Source organism: Rhipicephalus sanguineus, chromosome 1 (assembly GCF_013339695.2).
Source record: "Rhipicephalus sanguineus isolate Rsan-2018 chromosome 1, BIME_Rsan_1.4, whole genome shotgun sequence".
NCBI lineage: Eukaryota > Metazoa > Arthropoda > Arachnida > Ixodida > Ixodidae > Rhipicephalus > Rhipicephalus sanguineus.
The window spans coordinates 58,290,583-58,313,415 of record NC_051176.1 but is presented as its reverse complement, the minus strand read 5'-3'; the positions used below and the strand labels follow the sequence as shown (position 1 = coordinate 58,313,415).

General features: G+C 46.4%; 1 protein-coding gene across 3 annotated transcripts in view; it reads left to right on the top strand.

Moving 5' to 3' along the window:
• Positions 1–22,833, top strand: part of LOC119391727 (set1/Ash2 histone methyltransferase complex subunit ASH2) — a 94,893-nt gene that overhangs the window by 14,342 nt on the left and 57,718 nt on the right. The window contains exons 5-7 of one of the 3 annotated variants that reach the window (XM_037659384.2): positions 5,572–5,667; positions 6,223–6,312; positions 16,039–16,120. In XM_037659384.2, coding sequence (XP_037515312.1) covers positions 5,572–5,667; positions 6,223–6,312; positions 16,039–16,120 — 268 coding nt within the window. The remainder of the gene's footprint in view (positions 1–5,571; positions 5,668–6,222; positions 6,313–16,038; positions 16,121–22,833) is intronic. The other 2 variants (XM_049414413.1, XM_049414414.1) reach the window with 2 other exon arrangements.

The following is a 22,833-nucleotide window of genomic DNA, read 5'->3' as shown; positions in this document are numbered from 1 at the left end:
AGGCCAAGTGGCAAGGTCAGCTCAGCCGCAAGGAGGCTGGCCAACGGGGCAAAGTCCAACAGGGGGGTGTTGTCTTCCCAAAGGTACAAGCCCATAGGTCGGCCATGGCCACACAAAAGTTCCACCGAAAGTTTCAGCACAAGTTCCACCACCGGGGAGAGCCCACTGCGGAGAGAAAGTCCGCAGCCCAGGAGGAACGGGGGCAAGACTGCACAAGGGCGGGCAGCCAGCCCGCTTGAAGTTCACCGGACTGGAGAAGTTGGCAGCCGGGAACGTACGAGGCGTGGCTGCCAGTTGTGTGCGACAGCCAACCGCCGAAAGTCGCTGGGACGGGGGCCACACAGGAACGGCAGGCAGGAACAGCAGGCAGCCAGGAACGGAAGCCGGAGCGACCACGCTCGGGCCTGGGCCAAAGCTTGAGTGGGCGGACCAGCCGCCGAGGGCGGCTGCCGAAGCTGTCAGGTGGGCCAGGCAGGATGGAGGTGGTGGCTGCAGGCCAGAAGGCAGGAATCAGGCCACAGCTGGGAGGACCGGGGAACGGCAGGCCAGCTGGTCAGGAACAGGCTGGTGGCACGGTAGAGCCAGGCGCAGGGAGACGACTGGGCGACGCAGGAGTGGACAGTAGTGCCCCCGGCATAGCCGGCTTGCCAAAAAGGGGTGCCTGCCTGACAGTGCTGCCCAACAAAAGGGGGCGCTTGCCAGGTTATGGCTTGGACAACACACCAGAGGGTATTTTCGGCCAAGAGGGCCTTCTACCATTTCCAGACGTGTGCCGCCGCACCTTAGCGGTTATCTCCATTCACTGTCAAGGTATGGAATAAAGTCCAGCTACCTGTTAGTGGGAGAAAGGTTGCTGAAGTGCGTTTCCACAGGTTCTACCGGTGGCGTGACTTGGGGCCAGCCTTACGGTTTTCCTGCGGTTGTGTGACCGTCTCCCCCCCTCCCAAGTCGCTGCTGCGGGCAACGAAAGGGTTTGAGGGCGGCTGCATGAGCCCGGGGGTCTTGCCCGCACGAGAATGCACGCATTGTCACACAAGGAGTGAAGAGCATCACGTTTAAGCCTGGCCAGGTAGCAGAGCGGCACAACTTTTGGAAAGTCTTACGGACACTCGTATGTCCGGCCAACCGCGAGTCGTGGAATTAGCCGAGGGTGGCTTTATTTAGACTGCGGGGTACCCCCACCTTAAAAGACTCCTTGGGAGCTTCTTCCGGTGGGATGCGGAGCGCAGGAGAACTCCGCCGGCGACAAACAGATGCGAATCCAACGTGCCCGCAGCAATACCAGACTGCGTAAACGGCACACGGCGCTGACAGCAATACCAGACTGTCAATACGCGCCCGCTCCTTGGGAGCACGGCTCTTGGAGCCCAAAACGGATCGCACTGCTGTGCCTTTGGTATCTCTTCTCTGCTTAACAGGATACCGGCTGAAGTGACGTGCTCACCCGAGGCGATCGACTCAAAAGTCAATTCGCCGTCGGGGTTCGCTCCTTTCGACCCATTGGAGCCAGAGGCCCCGGAGTCTACTCGGTTCAATTGCTCTCGGGAGTGGCGAACACAAGTGTCACACCGAAACGGGGGCACGCGGCAAGGCGTGAGCCACAATGTTTGGACTCCCTTTCCGGTAGCGCACAACGAAGTTATACCGCTGCAAAGTCAACGCCCAGCGCGCGAGGTGGCCCGAGGGCTCGCGCAAGCGCTTAAGCCAGACGAGCGCCATGGGGTTCATTTCCTCCACCAATGGCACTCCATTGACATAGCAGACAAGCTTCCGGCGAGCGAAATCTCGTGTGGCGTGCCGTGCTTAAAGGCAGCGGTAGCCACTACGAGGGTTGCAAATGGTTGTAGGGCGCGGAAAGGGACGACCCTGTAGCCACCGCTTGGGAAGTCATTCACGATACCCGTGCGCGCGAGAAAGACGCGACCGAGAATCACGGGCAGCGAAGGACCAGGGAGATGCACAAAGCGCTATCGGCGCGCGCGATTCTCCCAGCGCACAACCAACCGCGAAGCGCCACACGAAACAGCGGTTCTGCTCGCGAGATGGAAGGCAATATGTTTTGCTTGGGGCCATGCCGCAGTTGTGTGCAGCACTAATTGCTCTGAGGCAGGCGCCGCCGTTGTAGGGTCGTGCGCCTGTTCTCCGCCATGCACGCCATACCCAAAGGGGCCCATAAACGGCACAGAGAAGAAGGGTTTCCGCACCGACGGATGCATGATGCCTCATGCGACAGGCAAACGAATCGACAACGGAGCACGGTGGCTCACATTTGCCGAAAGCGACGCCAAGGCGCGCATGAGGAAAATGATCGTCGGAAAACGCGGCAACGGTGTCGCCTATGCGAGCTGGCTCGCGGACGACACTGTCAACCCTTTACGCTCGTGACAACGACGGGCCAGCGAGCGTGTGAACGCCAGCACCATGTGGCCTAGGAAGGGACGTTCCGGTGCGGCGGTTTGGTCCCTCAGCTGCGCTGCTAACAAAGGAAGGCCAGCGAGCGGAGACGACGCATTGGAGGGGCCCGAAAGCACGCACTCCGCGTGTGTCTCGAACAGCTGAGAAAACCCGAAACTGGCTAGGCTAGGACTGTAGTCCACATTCGAGCGGTCACCACCATAGGAGGCCCCAAAGACGGGATCTCTCCCGGTGGCCGAAAGCCGAGGGCCGCTAAGGCGAGCTTACCTCGTGCTGCCGGCGTCGTCCGCATCGAACGAGATCAAGTCCGTCGCCACGGGATCGAGCAGGAACGAGCGCCTCGAGAGGGACTGCTCTGATGCCATGCCGAAACCAAGTTGGGCGCCAGTTATGTGAAGATAGGTTTAGCACAAAGCTTACGAGGCGACCGTGAAGGGACGCGACGTTCTCCACTGCCGCAGCGAACAAAGACGCTACGGCCGGGTTCGTCAACTCCGGCACGGCGCAGAAAAGGCACTCGAGGCAGGATGTCAACAAACAACATGGGTTTATTAACCCAAGATGCAGCACAGTACGACAGTCACGGGGTTGCAGGCCGTAAAGGGAACTCCGCAAGACCGATCGAGTACGCTTGCCAGCGGCGCTACGACTATCACACAAAGGGCAGCAGTCGAGCACACGAACGAGAAGCCGCCTGCTAGAGCAGCGCGTCAACCTCTCGTGCTAGCCTGAGAGCATCCCCCGCGGGCAAGCCAACGCAGGCCAGCGCCAGACAGAAGCGAGCTCAAGGGGGAAGGGGGTTGTCACTGGCGGCCAATGAAGACAGGCGTCGCGCAGTGACGTAAGCTAGCTTGGTGGCGTGAGCATGTGAGCATGTCGAGGCATGCCCGGACGCGTGCCCGCCCGCTGGGAAGCTGACGCATGGCTCGCATCAGACAAAGAGGCCTGGCGCTGCCAATTAACAGCGGTCCCCGGCGCTCGAGCCGTGCGGGGCCAACACAAGCGCTAGCTGGGGAACGAGGTGCCAAAGGGGAGGGCGCGCTCGATTCCCACAGACGTCATCATAACTTGTTGTAGCGTGGACACGTGAGGGAAGTAGGGGGTCACCAACGGTCACTTTTGAGGGTGTCAATAGCCTGAGGGTGTCGATTGCTCATGCAAACTTCAAAATTCATTTAAAATACCTTCCAAGCTATATTCGCTGTTGATATTTTGCAGATGATATACGCATGTTCACGGGAATCGATCCCGCAGGCTACCTCAGCCGTGAAATTTTGTGTCACTACCCCTTTAAGACACCTCCCAGCCCATTTCTTGCATAAACGATGATAGTGTTGTGGCATTGCGCAGTGTAGTGCAGTTTACTGCTGTGCAGAGCGTATGAGCGGCCAACCCTGCTCTACTTGGACAGTGCTTGGTGGTAAATTCTGGGTTCAAGATAGTGCAGCATATCCCGGCAGACATGCACATCTGCACAATTTCCTTCTAACAAGCCCAAGCAACCACTTTAGCTTCTAACAAGCACTGAAGTTCGCAAGTGCCTCTGTTTATCAAGGTGTGCACAAGGCCTGAAACCACCGTCTCATTGCACTCTGGTGAATTAAAGTTACACATGTTGGCTGGCAAGTCTCACATTTTTTCTTGCCACTTTTCTGCATGCATATTTGGTTAAAAGAAGGTGTTCGTAAACTTCACAACTTTGAAATACGAAACATTGTAGATATCGATTTGCAAATTGAACTTATTCGGGCATTCACTGTTTAATTCATATAATGTTCAAGTATTAGCACTCTGCTAAGTAAAAGTGTGCAATCCTAAATGTAGTAGTGAAATTTTTTACTCTGATGGCTGACATTGCGTTCTAAGCATTCCTTCATGCTGTGCAATATTTCAACTTGGGGTAACCACTCTGGCATAAGTTTCTGCATTTTCAGCTCCTCCACAGGGTTTTTGATTTCTTAAATGAAGCATGGACATTTGGTGGGCCAGGGGTTTTATTATCCGTGAGTCCACTAGACGGCCACCCATTTCGGAGCGTGCTGATTGGATAGAGCTCGAGAGTGGGTGAGCTGGTGCCAGTCGTCACCCCCGACTTTCGATCCCTGTCCAGTCTGGTAGCGCTGAAATAGATGGTTCACATTGACGTTCCAGATGTTTCTCGTCTGTACTCAGGGACAGCTCATCGTGGCCGGGGAGCAAAGGCTACTGAGGCGGGGCTTCCGCACATTCGTGTTACTCCGCTAGTAGCCTGGCAGCTGGCAGCTGATTTGAATTCCAGTTTCACTTTTGCCTGCTCTCAGTCAGTGTTTACATGTTTAGAAAAACAGGTACATGAAAGATGTGAATGGGAGAGAGACATTTCGATTGTTTAGTGTACGTTTCAGTGTCACATTACGAGTACATTTTTCTTCGAGAACTAAATGGCGAGTTTGCGGCCACACGTGTTCCAACACATGTCAGGGACGCCGTGTTTGCTTTGGAAAAGAGGCGTGCAGAAAATGTGGTGCTGTCTAAGAAATGGAAAGAAAAGGAAGACATTCTTGTAAAGTGAATAATTTCATTTTACCTACTGTTTAAGTCTCCTAATAAATACAGCAGTATTTATTTGAGCAAAGCAGGTGAGAAAATTATTAGTAAAGTTAGCTACTATTTCTTGGCGCGCTAGCAGGCATTGCGTTTCGGTTCTGTAGCTTCCACAGCACAAAAGTTGTCCCTGAATATAGTGTTTTACAGCCGTTTGATGTTTCCGTATTCATACAGTACAGAAAGCGTGTGGTTACATCATGCGGAGCACCACTGTTAAAAGCTTACGATGCTGGCTTATAGCTTGGAAATCTGCCTTATGGGAAAGCTCACTTTACACATTTGACTATTGAAGTTGGCATTAGTCGGTTGTTTAGTGAGGTAGTGGATCCTGTGGCCAATACTGAGCACAACCTCGCGCTCATCTGTAATGGTCACCTGCACAAGAATGGTGAAGGGCTGGCAAAGGCAGAACATCTATGTATACTATCTTCATGTGACCCCGTATAATTCTACCTGTTGTCATTCTCATCTCTTACATCGTGAGCACTGACAGTAAAAGAAATTTAAATCTTTTTATCCAGTTGACAAACCTGTTTATAATGTATCGTTATGCTTTTTTTTTTTTTTCAGGAGATAATACCTTTCATTGAAAAGAATTGGGAAAATATGACAACAGTACCACGAAGAGTAAAGCAAACCTGGCACACTACTGTTTACAAGACCATGGTCAGTTCATGTGGACCCATTTTCATGTCGTTTCATGTTTTGCTAACTTTATCTTATCGCTGTTATTTTGCTTCATTATTTCTCTTTGTTTTTGTTTTGCTTTTTCACAAACACGCTGCACTTTGTTATGTTGCTCATAGTTACCGCTTCCAAGAGATGACTGCCCATATGCGCACGTCTATGGGCACGTGAGCATTATTTTACCTGTTCTCCTCTGCTTATAGTTGAGCTCATATAACAGTCGAGAGGGTGCAGTGCAATTCTTCCTTTTGCCTCGCTAATAAGAGCGCTCAGTGTGTAGAAATGGGTTTTTCTCAGACTTCATTAGTATCTGATCGCATTCAAAATTAAACGCAGTATTTTAGTTTGTTTTAGATACATACTGGTTTGAAAGAGCAATGATTCACCTACACACACTCTACATCCCTTTTGGCATGTGGCTGTTTTCAGTTTCAGCCAGTGGATTTCATCTGGTTGCTCAAAGTGCTGTCGTGCTTAAACTCTTCTTGGCATGCCCTTTTTTTTATCATCAGTCTTTTTCTTTCTTCTCTATAGACCAAAGACACGGATGTTTTTGTGTGCGAAGAAAAAACGGAATCTGGTGAAGTCACCGATGCCCACCCATATTTTGGGCTCATTGTGACGGTAAGGGTCCACCTATGATTTTCGGAAGGGAAATCCTTGTATGCATACATAGTCGACCTGTTTTCGTCTGAGTTAAGACAAAATTTCATTGAAGCTCCGTAAACATGAGCAAGAAAAGGCTTGTCCCTGTTGATAAGATAAAGGGAAAACTGCATCGCATTGATAAATGAAACTGAATCGCTTATCATCACTGCCTTGTGCTTGTAGGAGCTAATGCTGCTGCTAGAGCAAGATAAAGTTTGTTGCTACCAGGGTCAGCATTGAAAGGCTCTGTAGCTACTGATAAGATAAAGGAAAACTGCATGCCCTCATCATCATCACTTTGTCACAAGTAGGAGCTAATGCGGCTGGCATTGTATCGTTTCGTATTAGCTTGTATCGCACATTGCCCCGGGCACACTAGTAACATACTGGAGCCATACTGTGAGTAACATACTGCGAGTAATGTTGTTTCTTCTTGCAGCTTATTTGATTTACAAGTTATCGTATGTGAGGGGGTACAGTACATGGTAATTGTCGAAAGGAAAAGAAGCATAGAACATATGAAAAGAAAAATAACCAGGCATTGTACAAGGGCTGAATGTTATAGAAATATAACATAACACAGGCTTAGTTCAAGGATAAAGGCTCTTAATTCTCACAGACATATCGTGATTATACAATGAGTAATATGATTAAAAGCAATAGTTCAACTTCAGCAAGCACTACAGATGGTCATGGGGAGTTAGTATTGTGTTTCTAAATGCTGCAGAATGATGAATGTTAGTGACCTTACCAGGGAGCTCGTTCCGATGACGGATTGCACGTGGTAGCGCAGATGCATTGAAAGAGGACAAAAGGATGAACCAATCTGCATTCATTGTGAAGTCAGCAATGTGCGCATTGGGCTTGTGATAGTGGGAAAATATTTGCGACGAATGAAAGTAATGTTAGCCATGTTAGCCAAGCCAGAATGAGGGCTATAACCTCGAGCGATGGAACTTGCCACGAGGCTTTCTGCTATTTCTAGTCGACTGATTAGAACTTGACGGGGTCACGAGATGGACAATGAAAATTTGAGCTGTGGACAAAACGAATGCTTGGTAAGCTAGCCTTTGCGTAAACTTAGGTAGGCACCTGATGAAGGCTTCATTTAAAGCACCCTAGTGTAGATGTTTTTGTGTACTTTTGGAATCTATGCTCTTGAAAAGTATTTCTACTGTCAATGTATACTTGGTGCTTGTGATGTTGATGCAGCAGCAACAGTTTATGGTGTGCACATCTTTTGAAACTGGCTTTAAACAATGTTTGAAGTTGTAGCTTGTGGCTTGAACCTCTGGAATAGAACTATAGGAATCATATTGAGAAGTGCAGAAAATGTTACACAAGTTGCGTGTTGGAGTTTGCCTGTTGTAGCTGGGCTTTTTATAGGGGTTATTAGGATGCCGAAAGAAAAGTGAGCAGGCTTGGAACATCACTGAACCGACTGGGTTGCATGTGCCCTACGTGCCCGCCATGTAGAACGTGTATGTACCTAATGCAGGCAGTGAGCGGGAAGAGGAAGCAGTCATGCTACTTTATGCATCATGCCTGACACAATTCTAGCCATTTTAAGGAGACACCAAAGAGGCACATTTAAACAGTTTAGACTACTTAAGTGTCCTTTTGAAACTTTATTCTCACAAATTTCGCAGTAATAAGTTGTTTATTAGAAGATAAAATTGAGGTCGAAGTTTCATTTTTTGAATTTCACACCGAAATTCCAACGTCAAGATGTCAATGGAATGTCGCAAATTCATTCGTCTCTTTCATCTCATTGTCGCATTTCATTTTTTATTTATAATTTCGGCAATATGGCTCAATAAAAGTTAGTGAAATGTGCAGATTTCAGTGTATGGCTCCTTGCGAATAAGAAGCAAAAATATTCTGGGGTTTTTCATTGATGAAGTAACTAGGAGTGCCTATGCATAAGGCCGATTTTCGATAACATGTCATCTATTTGCTGCGGTATCAGCCATCGAAACAGTGCATGAATCATTACAGCACGAGACTTAGACACTACGTCAAGCTGGTGGGGCCCGTGTGACCATGGCAAAATGAAAACACATCAACTGTCTCAGCGCGTTAACTTGCACCCTGCAAATTCTTAGGGCGATTCTGTTCACCCTGCGAACACCCATGGGTAATGGTTATTATTAAACCTTTATGCTAAGAGATCGTATGTCCAAGTCCCATTGAAACATTTTATTTTTTTTTTATTTTCTAATGTGTTCCTAATTTATATTTTTTAATGCTTTTTCCATGCTATTCACTTATAATGGGGCTTCTAACGCTTAGGCATTCAACTATCTAGTCCATATATACGGATAAAAAAGAATGAACTAGGTCTGAGCACATGTCCAAATTTGTGACATCCCACTGAGCTGTTGTGCAAACCGCAAGGTGCCATTGTCACTCGTCTCTTCTTCTTGCATCTTTTTCTGGCTTACAAATCTCCTCTTACAGTAATGGTGGCTTTTTTTTCTGTTTTTTTTGCAAAGTAACTGACTTATATAGCTGAAATAATTTTTCCTTTTACTGCCCATTCTAGCTGTATTAGTAACTTATGTTTCTGCAGTAGTAAAACGAGCACTCTTGCCATCAGCGTAGGCTTGGTGTGCAAGAAAAAAATGCTAAAACGAAAACCAAGTGGCAACACCACCCTGAAGTGTCCACACCAGCTAGCTCACTATGAGGTCACAAATACTGACAGGTACTACATTTGTCTAGCTTATTGCTCATTAGTAAAATAAGTTCACTCCAGCACATTTCAAAGGGGCCCTGGGACACCTTTCTATATTATCATAGGATGACCTTACTCTTTGACTCTGTTGCCTCACGGATCTCCTGTCAGATTTTTTTTTTTTAATGCAACGAGTATAAGTGGAGTTATCGCGCAAAACGAGGTATTTCTTTCTCCTTTTGTTGCCACGAGCACGCTGGAAGCGACACGGGGGATGTGGCCAGAAGGTGATACGCCACCAAAATGTCACGTCAGCGTGCATCATGTCCTTGAGCACGTGTTTTTTTCTTTATGACATTGACCACTACTCCTTGTTCAGATGTGCATGGCCGTGATGCCTGCACAGTGTGGCACATGGCCTTCGATATTGTCCGCTGGTGCTCTGTTCATGAAGTTAGCCAATACCTATCCTGCCAGCTTGCTCGTGCCTGCTGCATAGTTGAATACATTGCGGAGGAGAGAGGAAGCGATTTTCGACCGTTTTTCTGACACCACATTGCAAATATCCTGCTGCGCAATAATTGGCTCACGTATTCGCAGTAGCATTGACTACAGATCATCAGGGTATTCTGACTATGTTAAAAAAATTGATGCAGGACCCATTTAATAGTATCAAAGACAACATAACATGTTCTAAGAACTTTTCATGAGCCAAAATGAAGTAATGAGAAAATATACACTGAAATTTGCCATTTCACACTGACTTACCTTCGTGGGGCAAAACTTATAAAAAGGCAAAGCATTGTCTTTTCTTTTTACTTTAGCAATAATTTTTCTTTTTTTGTGTGAGTAAAATGAGGTGATTCATACTATACACAGTAAAAATGTCATTATAAGGCTCTGTATTGATTCAGAATGGAGCTTTATAACAATTTTTCAGTCTGGACTGATTTAGTGTTTCTCTTTAATGGCCCTTTTAAGTCATGATTGTAACAAGGAAAATGGCCATTTCCTGCAGTTCAGGAACAAATTTTCGTTGCCACAGACAACGCTTTAGTGCAGTATTATTAATTGTAGGAAACAAATACATGATTCGCAGGTGTGTGTGCGTGTTCTGAGAACAGCTGCTGGATGAGCAAATTTTTATTTTTACAGGGCTGGTCGAAGTTAACACTCCTCTGAAGCGGCAACTCTTTTTAAACATTCTGAAAATGACCGATTCTGCATGTTAAACATGTAGCAGCAGACCATTTCAGTGGCGTTTGAGTGAAATAAGATAGCTCGGAGATAGAACCTAACATTCTGAAAATGACCGATTCTGCATGTTAAACATGTAGCAGCAGAACATTTCAGTGGCGTTTGAGTGAAATAAGATAGCTCAGAGATGGAACCTAAACTTATTAGCAGATGGCTGCCAACCATTTGTTCCATATAGCACCTATCAGCACTGGAAGATTCTTAATAAGATGATATAATACCACGTCATTTTTGTGTTCGCATTGGCATGCTATATAATATAAGAAGACCACGGCTGGTCTAGAGGCGCGCGCTCGCTCCTCCCCTTACAGCCTGAGCAGCCGCCGGGAGTACAATGGAACTTTTTCTATACAGTCACGACGGCGCGCTCCGCGTGAGGGCGTCGCGAGCCAACCGCCCAAAGTGTGTTTGGCCGCATGCGCTTCGTGTTGTAAACCAGCTGTGCCCGGCCAATTTCTCGTGCTAATTACTTCTTTTGGTTGTAGCAAGCGGCGAAGAAAGTACAGGTGCGTGTGGGGACAGTCTGCCTTTCTCGGCACTCGGCAATAGAAGACGCACACACAGCACTACTAGCAACAACAATATTTTTAAAGACCCGACCACCTTATATTCAATGGAGGCGAAAATTCCTGAGGCCCGTATGCTGAGATTTAGGCGCACGTTAGAGAACCCCAGCTGCCACAGCAGTGCATTTTTGGTGGGCCACGCATATTTACAACGTCACAGAGGGGATTACCCATCTAACCTGGAAAAGATGAATGTAATGCGTGCAGTGCAAGTATTGTCGCTCCAAGTCATTGGCGCACTGGAACATCTGCGAAACTTGAGGGGCAACTCCTCTATTGTTCTATTCAAGGATGCAGCATCCACAATCAACTTCATGAAAGCCATAAAGAGATGGTTCGACATTCACAACACTACGTACAGTGGAAATGACTGCAAACTTCCCATCTCAAAGCAGGACGACAGCCGATTGCTGTGGCTGGAAAATGAATTGTCGGGCTACATTAAGCGCATCCAGGATTCTTCTGTCGCCGCTGGCGTTGGAAACTTGACAGACGAGACGTACGCTGCCCTGCTTTTCACCACAAAGTCCACAGTGGAGACAGTTCGATTTCTTCTGAGAAAAAAAGTAAACTATGTGCTCACGAAGAAATTTAACAGTGATCCTATATAGGCATTGTTTGGAAAATTGAGGGCAAGTGTGCGGGGGCAATGATGCGCAAGACGCAAGAGCCGTCACAGCTGCTTTGACCACTTTGTCAAGGAAAAGGCGCTACCTCCAAAAGACATGGGCATTCGCGATGAAACATTGAAGAAGCGGCGGTGTCTATTCCGGAAGATGTTATTGAGGAACTTGAAGCTCTGCGAGAACCTCCTCGCAAACCACCGAACTCTGTTGCCTATTCAGGCTTGGTGTATGTAGGTGGTTACATTGCCAAATTCATCACTGATGTCGGTTGCGAAACATGCGCCATGCTAGTGACGACAAACAAACGAGCAGTCCTTTGTGTCATCTTCTCCATCAGCAAGAAGCCTATAATCTACACTACCCAAGCCGGAGTTACTATGAATGCTGGACACAATTGTGACGTTCTTCGAGGAAAGCAGTCAAATATCTTCTTCGAACGAAAATCCTTGAGACTCCTGCAATTGACTGTTGAGCCATACCTTGAAGATTCGCCACTTCTGGACTGTCCGGAAGGTGTGGACAACAGTCACGCGAGAGTGGTGGCTCATATTATTTCTGAGAAGTTTCTCCGGATTCTTCTTATTAACAACACAAAAAAGTTTAACAGATCAGAATGACAGGCCTTCGGTTTTATTCACAAAACCCTCGCGGAAGCATATCAAGCTGTGACAGACTTGACTCCTTTTAAACTGTGATCATCACTACAGTGTTTTACCAGCAGTGATTTTTTTCAGTTCTCCATGCGCATGTTGTTGTAGTACCAAGGAAAACATTCTGTTTCGCATAAATTTGAAAAGATTCTCTGAAAGTTTTTTATGTTTCCTCTTCGTCTGCAGCGTGGCCGTCCCCTTTATGCAGTGACCTTTCACTTTTTTGAAGTATTTGTTTCAATATTAAAGCACGAATTAAGATGCCTCCAACAAAAAATGTGCAATTTTGTTATTTTCAAGTACAGCGACGGCCGGCACATACATTTGAAATAAACATTTCTAAACCATGATTAAAACCGTTACCTCAACCAAATGCAATGTTCATCCTCTTACTTATTCTCGAAGTTACAGAAAACCTAAAAAAAACAAGGCTGTGTTATAAACCGCGTCGATGCTTTGCTGAGCAACAGAATCGGGCTTATGAGCGGCCTGCGCCACCACTTCTGTACAGCGGAATTTACCCAAGTCATCATATATACTTGCTACCATGTTTCTATCGCATTGGTACCATGAATACCATATAGAGTAACTTCAGAAAGCGCCACGGTAAGTCGGAAGCCGAGCACTCCCTGCATGCGCTAGCCTCCGCAACGGCCCGGGAGTGAGTTAGGGAGCAGTTGGCTCGGAGTGCCCCCACGAAATTGCGGCCATAGGTAGCAACAGCCCCCCGAGCGCAGGTCGTAAAGGAAGGAGCGAGCGCGCGCCTCCAGACTGGCCATGAGAAGACTTACACTGCAACTGGGCCTTCTCTGGTATTGTGGTACCGGAAAGCGTCCGTTCTTCTGTATTTTCGGTCGACTGCATTTTCCTCAACTTTCAAAAAGCGTTCGACACTGTAGCACACTACTTATTGCTGCAAAAACTAACCAGCTTTAATATTAATCACCAAGTTATTGCATGGATTGCTGAATATCTACATGAGAGGCGACAATATGTAGTTGTAAACGGCGAACAGTCTGAAATACTAGTGTTACGTCAGGGGGTACCTCAGGATCAGTTCTGGGACCATTACTTTTTTATTATATATAAACGACATTAACGAAAACGTACAATCCCATATTAGGCTATTTGCAGACGACTGCATTTTATACTGTCAGATTACCTCTGAAACTGACCTGCCTCCGTAATCCAAAACGACCTATGTGCAATATAACGCGTGGTGCCAGCGATGGGAAATGAAACTGAACCTTAAGAAAACTGTATGCATGAGGTTTTCCAGAAAAAAAACCCAGGTGAATTTGAATAACAATTAAACAGCTCTCCGGTAAAAATGGGATGCGGAATACAAATACCTAGTGTGTTTTCTTTTGCCCCTCTCTATCATAGAATCGGCATGTGGATTACACTGTAAATAAGCTTGTCGGAGCTTAGGATTCTTAAAAGAAACACACGTGCTTTTCCACAGCAAACCCGGGAGGTACTATACAAAGCATACGTGAGATCCAGTACTGGAGTAAGCATGTTGTGTGTGGGACCCTGCAACATCATCAAATAAAGAAAGATTAGAAAAAGTTCAGTCCATGGCGGCGAGATATGTGTTTAATGCACCTATGTACGACAGGACCAATTCAGTGCGACGGAAGCTAAGCTGAAGTTAAAATGGAAGTCTCTGCAGCACCGAAGGGCATCGTTTCGACTGAAGCATATTGCACAGCATATTTTATTCTCATACCCGAATTCCCCGTGACATATACATAAGCCGGCCTCACTACATTCAGCCGCAAAGATCATGAACACAAGATAAGAGAATATAAATGCAATACATTGTCCTTCAGCAACTCTTTTTTTTTTCGAGAACTATAGTTAGTGGAATCGACTTCCTCCCACCATTTGTAGAAATTTCTTCAACGGATGCGCTCTTTTCTGCAATAAAATGATTGAATCTTTCGACTGCTAAGCCCTATAGACTACGTGTGTGCGCCTGGCAGTCGCCATGATCTGTACGGTATCTTGGTTGTACGCTATGTTGTTTTGTTTTGGTGTAATTGCCTTTGTGCTAGACGAATGCTGCACTTTGTTTTATATATCATGGGATTTTCATCAATTTTCGTGGTTCCTGCATTTTTTTTTTTTCTCTAATACATATGACTTTTCTGACGCAGCTGTGCTCGGTGCAGCTGTGTCTGTTTTGTGTCTTGGAAATCTACTTCTTTTCTCTTTTTCTTTTTTTTTTTTACACAAACTTATGTGAACCCTGCAATTTTTCATGTTCTTTTTCTGTACCCCCCCCCCCCCCCCACTATAATGCCTGTATGGGCGCTGTGGGTATTAATTAAATAAATAAATAATAAATAATAAATTATGTGCCATGCATGATGACCCAACCTCAGGCCACTTGGATCAGCGCCCGACTCTGTATAGAGCTAAAGAGGCGTTTTTGTTGGCTGCAATGCGTCAGGACTTACCGAGCAATATGTCGCCAGCTGCACGAGGTGTCAGCGCCCCCCCCCCCGCACAAGCATCCCATGAAAGTTCCCGCCGGTCAACTCAGCCTGTGCCGCCTGTGTGCTCACCTTTCGAGCAAGTGGGCATTGATCTTCTAGGCCTTTTCTCACGATCATCCAGCGGGTAACCGCTGGATAGTCGTGTGCATTGATTACTTCACTCGATACTGTGAGACGGCCGCCCATTCCCTCCGCGACTGCTGCTTCTGTCTCTCTGTTCTTGTTACATCCATCATTTTGCGGCACGGGGCCTGTCCCGAGTGATAATCAGCAACCGTGGACGCCAGTCACTGCAGGTGTTCTGAAGAATTAGATACTGTACTACGCTTGTGTGATTTTACTTTTCGACATGTGACTCCCTACCATCCTCAAGAAACGGGACTTACCGGGCATGCGGATCCCGAATACTTGCCAACATGCTTTAATGTACATGGCATCCAATCATGAGAACTGGGACGAGATTTTGCCGTTTTTCAACCTAAGCGTTCAAGACAGCAAGACACAAACAACATGCTATAGCCCATTCTTCCTTCTCTACGCACGCCCACCTCGTTATTACTTTGGACACTGTCCTCGCTTGACGACTGCTGATAATCTATCAGTAGCCGAGACACCGTCGTGCGAGGAGGCTCGTCGACTCACCCAACTTCCCACGCTAGCTTCTCAGACCACGTCAGAGTCCAGATACGACAGCAAGCACTGTCCTGTGAGCTATGTCCTGGTGACTTCGTGCTGGTTAGGACCCTAGTACGGAAACGCGGTCTATGCACAAGTTCTTGGCATACTATGCTGGCCCGTTTGTCATCATCGACTGTTTGAGTGAGGGTAAACTATACAATAGCGTGCCTCACACCCAGTGGCCGACGTTCTGCACAAACTCAAGTTACGCATGTCGCCCGGCTACATCTATATACACAATGAGAGGACATTCTGACTTGCCAGTGGGCTTCGTCTGCGCGAGGAGAAGTGGTAAGAGCGCCTCTGGAGCGAGACAGAGGAGCTGTGTGCGAAGAAGACAACGAGGACTTGGTTGTTGCTTCCGTAGCCTCGACCCCATCCAGTCCTCCGCCGCCTGAGCGTTCTCAATAAACGCTTCCTGACTTGTAAAGGTGTCATCTGAATTGCTATTGGTGGTCTGATGAAAAGAAAAAGAAATGTTTATGCGCCTGTAAACATAAGCCACACCCTTTTTTGTTTTTTATGAAGGGGGGAAAGCCAATGCCCATGCAAATTTTTTGCCGCAGTGCAAATGCCTCAGTTTACCAAAAGTTGGATTAAATATTTCTGGTTTACTGCGGAAGCCAAACTACAGGCAATCCTGAAAAAGCCTGGGCCATTTAGGGATAGTGTTATGGATGTGAAAAAGAGTTTGAACTTGTTAATTTCAACTTGGTGGACTATGAACTGTCACTTTTATTTCAGGACATAGAAAAAATTGGACCAAGCTATGAGAACACTGTTCGGGGCAACCAGGGTCGCAATGTGGATTCGCAGGTTTCTTCAGGCAAGTGTTTGAGCCTTCTAATCGTAGTTAAAATCGTTGTGATTTATTCGTCTTAGGGAAATAGGGCACTCTTTTCTCTATCCTTTTGTAGATTGCACGTGTATGAAGTGAGAGGTATTGTATGCTTTATATGGTGGTATGAAACTTTTTCAGCTTTCATCGGTTTGAAAGCTTAGTTACCAGCAAGTTTTCACCCCTCCGATATTACACTGTTCTCCTGCCTATTGAAGGAGCATGTTGACTGTTTTCTGCATTTATACATCTGCTGTAGGTAGCTCTAGGTCCACTAAAGGAAATATTTTAAAGGGACACTAAAGGCAAATATTAAGTCGACGTTGATGTTGAATAGCGGCCAGAAACCTCGTAGCGCTGCTTTTGTGCCAGGAATGTGCTTTATTTTGAAATAAAATCCCGTTTTTAGTGGTCCGCATCGCGTTAGCGCGCTTCAAATCTCCCGCCTGAGAATACGACTCTCATATGTCACTGCTGCCATGCCCACACGTTGCCCGCTTTTACTGCGCGGCCGCCGACACTAGTAGCAGTCCGAGCAGAAGTAGCGGGACCCACAGTAGCAACAACGGCGCCGCGGCAAAGACTTGCTCGGATGGGCACATTCAAAGCCGTCACCAAGTTGCGGTGGTCTCGTAATCCTCAGTACGAAGTGCAGCGAGCACACACGCAGAGGTTTTGACTGTTTAGCACACTGGCGCAATGGCATGACACTAAGCCACTTCGAGCGTAAGGGTTCATTCCGCGGCACCCAGTGAAACAGACACACCGGTTTCCTTGCTGCAGCACTGGCGTTGGTGCACCATTCGGGCATCCGGGCAATATCCCACGCATGTGGCATTTTGTCAAACTTTCTGTCAGAGCGACCTTCACGAGCGCGCAAAACACGCACGGCAGTACGCGATCCCGAAACTACACTGAGACGGGCGAGGCACAGCTCGGCGAAAACGGAACCTTTGAACCACGCGCGCCGTTCCCCATGGCAACGCCACGGAGGCTTTGTTTTCCATTAATCAAGCGGAACGAACAAACAGCATTCTATTACGTCTTTTGATGCTCGGAATGTTCTTTTTTACTGCTGCTAGTTTGATTACTAGTGATTTATTGTAGGCCGACTTCCCTACGTCATCGGGATCACTTCGAAAATGTCCCACTCGTGGCGCTCGTCATGCGATACATTTAGCTTAATTTATCGGTAAGTAGGGCACTGCTGTTGATAATATTGCCGTTTAGAAGTTGTCATACATTGGGCTTTCACTCTAACATAAATTGTTATTTGCTTTAGTGTCCCTTTAATGTTAAGTGGCTTAGTTTCAACTAGTGTAGTATTTAGGGAATGAAAATGAAATAGACTAGTTGTAAAAGCTCACGTTGAGTTACATGAGTAACCCTTTGCGGTAGCCCAGTGGCTACAACTTTATGCTGGCAGAGCACATTTCAGAAGTTGGGCTTCCAGCTGCAGCGGCATTTCAATAGCAAAATCCAAAACTGCTCATGCACTTTGATAAGTTTCATCTTTTGAATGCTAGAGCACAAACAGGGGTAGCCAATATCCTAGTGGACGGTGAAAGAATGGACCTGGGTCGGCCACGCAATACATAGGACACACTGATGGTCAGAGAAACGAAAGGACACCAAAGGTGTTTTTAGCTGTGATGAGTTGTTCTGGACTCTTTAAGTAAAATTTCGAATGAGAACATCAGCATTTTCCTTCTTTCAGGCAATCCTGTTCCCGGTCAAGGTGAGAGGCACCAACGGAAGCTGCCAGGGGAGAACCAGACTGCAACTTCAGGAAAGAAGAATAAAAGGTGGGCAAGCTTTATATTCAAATATGAACTCGGGCGTTTGTGTGGCATTGTCGAACAAAGCTTGAATATTGCCTTGAATGTGGGGGACTAATGTGTCGAGGATTGGGCAAGTTGATTTGTCATTCTTAAACTGATACAGCGCAACAAGGGAATAAAGAGCCGGCTGTGCCGGCCAACAGCAAGGACAGAGTGCTGCATCCAGAAGAAATAACGGTGCTCTGTCCTGTCTTTTGACCGGCTTGGTGTCTCTTCGTTTCCCTAGTGTGCTGTATCAGTTTAAGATGGGACTAATTTGTTTTGTATGGCCACTCTAATATGCTATCAGTGGGTGCTTCTTTGCTGTAGACACATAGTTAACGAAATTCTTTTAAAGCGTGATCGTAAAACAGTTGTCAGTATGGGCGAGTTTTTAGAGGCACATGATAAAACCCCCATAAAGCATTCTTATCTCTGAGGACATTGTTTTGGTACTCTTGGTTGTTGCTTTTCCCGTGACACTAAATAGAAATGTTTGTGTCATAATCACAGTGTACCTAGAGCAGGAATTTCCTATAGTGGCTTCTAAGGAACCCTAAGTGTCCCATGGTTGCATTTGTAAGGCTCCACAAGTCTCCAACCTATACATTTAAGATTTTACTGCTGGTTTATTCACTGTAACCTAAAACCATTGAAGAAGCTGCTACTGCTTGCCTTGGCCTACGGAGTAAGCACTGGAACCGCCTGGAAAAGAGCATTTAACTTGAAGCTGCTTCTGAAATGTTGCTGAGTTATATTTTGCTTCTATGCTCACAGGAAAACATTCAACACCCTTCACACTGATGTATTTAGGATGCCCTGTAATGATTTTGAGTAATGGACCGTGATGTATAAACACGTAGATCATTGACTGCAACATTCACTGAGCTACTGTGGATTTGTGCATCTTCAAGTGTTCTGGCTGTTGGGGCATGCTAGGTTGAAACGTTTGGGGACCTCTGATTACGTAGAGCGTGTGCGAATAGCAAAATTTTGGGTGCGAAGCGAATTCGAATATTGAATGCGAGTGCGATCGAATTGAATATTTTTCGAATATTTCTAGAATATTTCTACAATATTTTTCGAATACTTCGAAGCGAAACTGCAGAAAAAATGTTAGAGGGATTCCTTAGCATATCCTTATGAGATAGCAACATGAAAGTGTTCTTTTCGCTAGGTTGATGAGCTGGCGGGTGGTGTTTCATAGTTGTCTTATCAAGAATGAGCATGTAGAGGCCAAATTGTATTTATGTACATGATTTGGTGCAACCAAAGTGTTGCCGACAACACTTTACACGTCGTAGGCAAAGATGCCATTTCCTCAGCCTCTCCTCCTCTTTCAACTTCTGGGAAGCCCACCGATGTGGCAACACGAGTGCCCCTTCAAGTACGTAGTTCCAATCTGCACCGTAGATGTCGATATATAAGACATCGAAATTTTGTGATGCTAAAAAACCTTCCTTCCGATTTTTTAGACTTCCTGCCCAAATTTCAGGTCTAAAACAGCATTAATTGAGCCCCCAACTCTGCCACATCTTTCGTCTCCATGTTGGAACCAGCGTTTTTCCTTGATTTAATACATTTGCGACGTAGCAGAGCTTGAAAGGCAGCTTTGCCGCAATATCGGGGTGTGATGAGGTGAGCATATTGAAACTCTAGGGACCACTTCCGATCGGACGTTGACTGTGTCTTGGCAAAGTTCGACCGTAGCGGACCTTGAAAGGCAGCTTTGCCGCAATACGCGAGTGTAATGAGGTGAAGCATATTGAAAATCTGAAGGGGTCACTTTCAATCGGGTGTTTGACTGTATTTGTTTTTGGGAAGTTCGAATAGTTCGAATAGTAAAATTCCAGTGCGATCGAATCGAATAGCAACACTATTCGAAAAATATTCGAATTTCGAATATTCGCACACCCCTACTGATTACAGACAGAACATCTGTTGATGATTCCGATGCCACATATACCTGGCATGATGAGCTTAATTTTGTACATATGACAAAGTTTGCCACTAATAGGACGTGGGCAGTAACTTTCTACTGATTTATTTTGGACAAAATGCAGGAATATATAGATAAACAGTACACTTGTGCAGAATGCAACCACAGGTTCACTTATCAGCCTAGCGGGCTGCCACTTGTCAAAATAGAACTAATCACTGTTTCAAACAGCCTAAAGGACGTGTGCTAATACAGTCTTGGCCTGTTTTTTTATGCGATATGTCTCTGTCGGTTCACACGTGCTCCTGGCCCTGGAATTTATCTTTATCTCCCAGGAACACAGTTCATAGGAACAGTCTTTGCAGTACAGGCAAATGTGCCAGTTTGTCTGTGTTACACAACGCACGGGCAAAGTTTGCCAGCATAGTACTCCGTGCCCCATTTTTTTACGTGAATTTCGATGTGTGGTGCCCTTAATCTGCTGCTTGCGTGACAGATTATATGCGATGGGCTGGTAGCCCATCGCATTGCCTGTCATATGGAATGAGGATGTATTTAGAAAGTCGTTGATGGCTATTTGGTATTTTTCTTGTGGGTTGCATTAGTGTCTTCTTTTGTCTATTCGATTAGTTGCATTTCTGCAGCACCCATTCCTGTTTGAAACATAGCTGTTGCTTTTTTTGGTTACAGCTGAAAAAGCAGTAGTAAGCATATCCTTTTGTGTGTAAGGAACATGTCAAACATCTTCCAACTGCATACATGATAGCCAAAGTGCATGCTTGTTTCCAGAAACAGTAATGTGTTTCTAGAGTGAGGTGGCCTGGGTTAGGTGCAGAAGTAATTTTTAATGTTCATCATTGCTGAGGTCGTACGGGTGATTATTCGGATTCATATTCACACTAGGTGACTAGTCGTTAATGGTAAATACTTCAGATTGATGTGTTGTGTGTGTTTCTTGATACAGTACTCTGTTAAGCTTGTTTTGAAAGCAGGCTTCAAACGTATTGGCAAATATGATGGAGAAACTTGATACTATGTACATGGTAAGAGAAGTCAGCGAGCTGGGACACCTGCTTTACAGGCTAATTTCCTTGCCAGCATCAGCACATCATAATCTTCGGAAAAAAATTTTTCAACCACATAGAGGTTTCGTAGTGGGTCGTTAGTATTACCACCAGATCCGTCAATGCTTTTCTGGTCACGAAACTCAGCCCGCAGTTTCATACAGGGACAGAAGCGGTCGCTTGGGTCGGCGCGATCAATGCGGGGTCATCTGTGCATGCGCCGCTGCGCTTGGCTGAATGCTGTGTCGGTTTCGAGGCAATGATTTATCTTGCACCAAACTGCAATTATTCAACTACCGCTCATACTTCACCTGACATACAATGTGGTTGTAGCATACGCGTGTAAAAACTTACTTTCGTGTATTTTTAAAGGGGTCATGAACCACTTTTCCAAGTAATGATCTAATGACCTCAGTATCGGAGTTTTCTGCCTCCCGAATCGATTGCCGCAAAAATTTCTCGAATCCGTCAAGAATTAGCGGAGTTACGGGGTTTTGGCGCACGCTCTCAGCGCTTTCTCTTTTTTCTCGTGCCGACGACGCACTGGAAGCTACATAGGGAGGGATGGCACGAGGGAAAGAAGTTACGTTAGCGCGCGTCATGAAACGCGAGCGCTCTCCCGCTGTGATTCGCGTGCACGAGTGCGGCTACCATGTACTGAGGAGTGCGGCGCCGGCAAGTGGCGGCACCCCGTGGCAAGAAGCGCATCTGATCCGAACACACGCTCTCGATTTACGTCGGCTATCAGCCTATAAGCATGCTATGTCTCTTGCGACGTAACTGGCAGATCCGTGACGTCAACGTGCAGACGCCCCGCCCACCGACGAAGTGAGAACCCGGCCTCTGTTTGAAAAGAGGGTGCCTGAGGAAACGGCAACTTTGCGCTCCGCTTGTGGCCTTTACGCGCGCGCGCACGACTGTAATATTTGGCTGAGCAGTTCATAGCCGTGTCAGCTTTCCACAGATGTGTTTTTTTCAACAAGCCCAAAGGGTGCTTCATGACCCCTTAAAGATATCAAGGCTGCGATGGATCTAGGTGTGCCGACGCAGCGATATTAGTTGTACATGTTGTTCCAGCACGGTTCCTACCTGAGGCAGAGAAGCACGAGGGTACTTATTCAGGCACAGGATATTTACTTAGGCTTGTGACCCTGCACAAGACTTACAAATCCACCAACTCGCAAAATGAAGTCTCACAGCAAGAGTTGAGCCAGCGCTGATCGCGCTATTTACAGTCGGACCATCTACACCGCGGGAGTTTAACACAGCCGCATTACAAGGAAGAAAAGCCGTACATTCCTGTGTTTTACAGTTTATAAAAGCTAACTTCACTCCGCTGCAGCCAACTTCACAGAGCTTCAACAACAATTGAAATCGGAATGCAGCTTTCGCAAGGTAAATGTGCTGCATGAATACGCGCTGATCTCTAGGGTTAAAGCTAGGTTCTCTAGAACCTAGCTTTACTCCGAGTTTGTAACCAAGTTCTGTTCATTTCCTATGTGCAACTTCATGTTATGTGGACATTGCACGAACGAAAGTGTGTTGTACTTTACATTGTGCAGTGTCACAAGGGCACTCGGGTGTCTCCACTCTTCGTGCTCCTGGCACCTTCATAAATCTCAATACGGGTTAATTTGACTGCTTAGACGGACTACGTTTGCACCGCGGATGTAACGAATTTCTTAATGAAGACTGCACAAGGGAGACTTCATTAATTGAAATGAACCGTGTCACTAATCTAGCATACATAAGCACACGTGTCACAAGCAGAGCTCGGTTGCACTTTCGATTTATTCAGAAATACGAAAGCGTAACATGGGGCAAAATGCCCAAAAACGTCTCGAGCTGAGGAAACACCAATGCCCATTGCGTCCATAC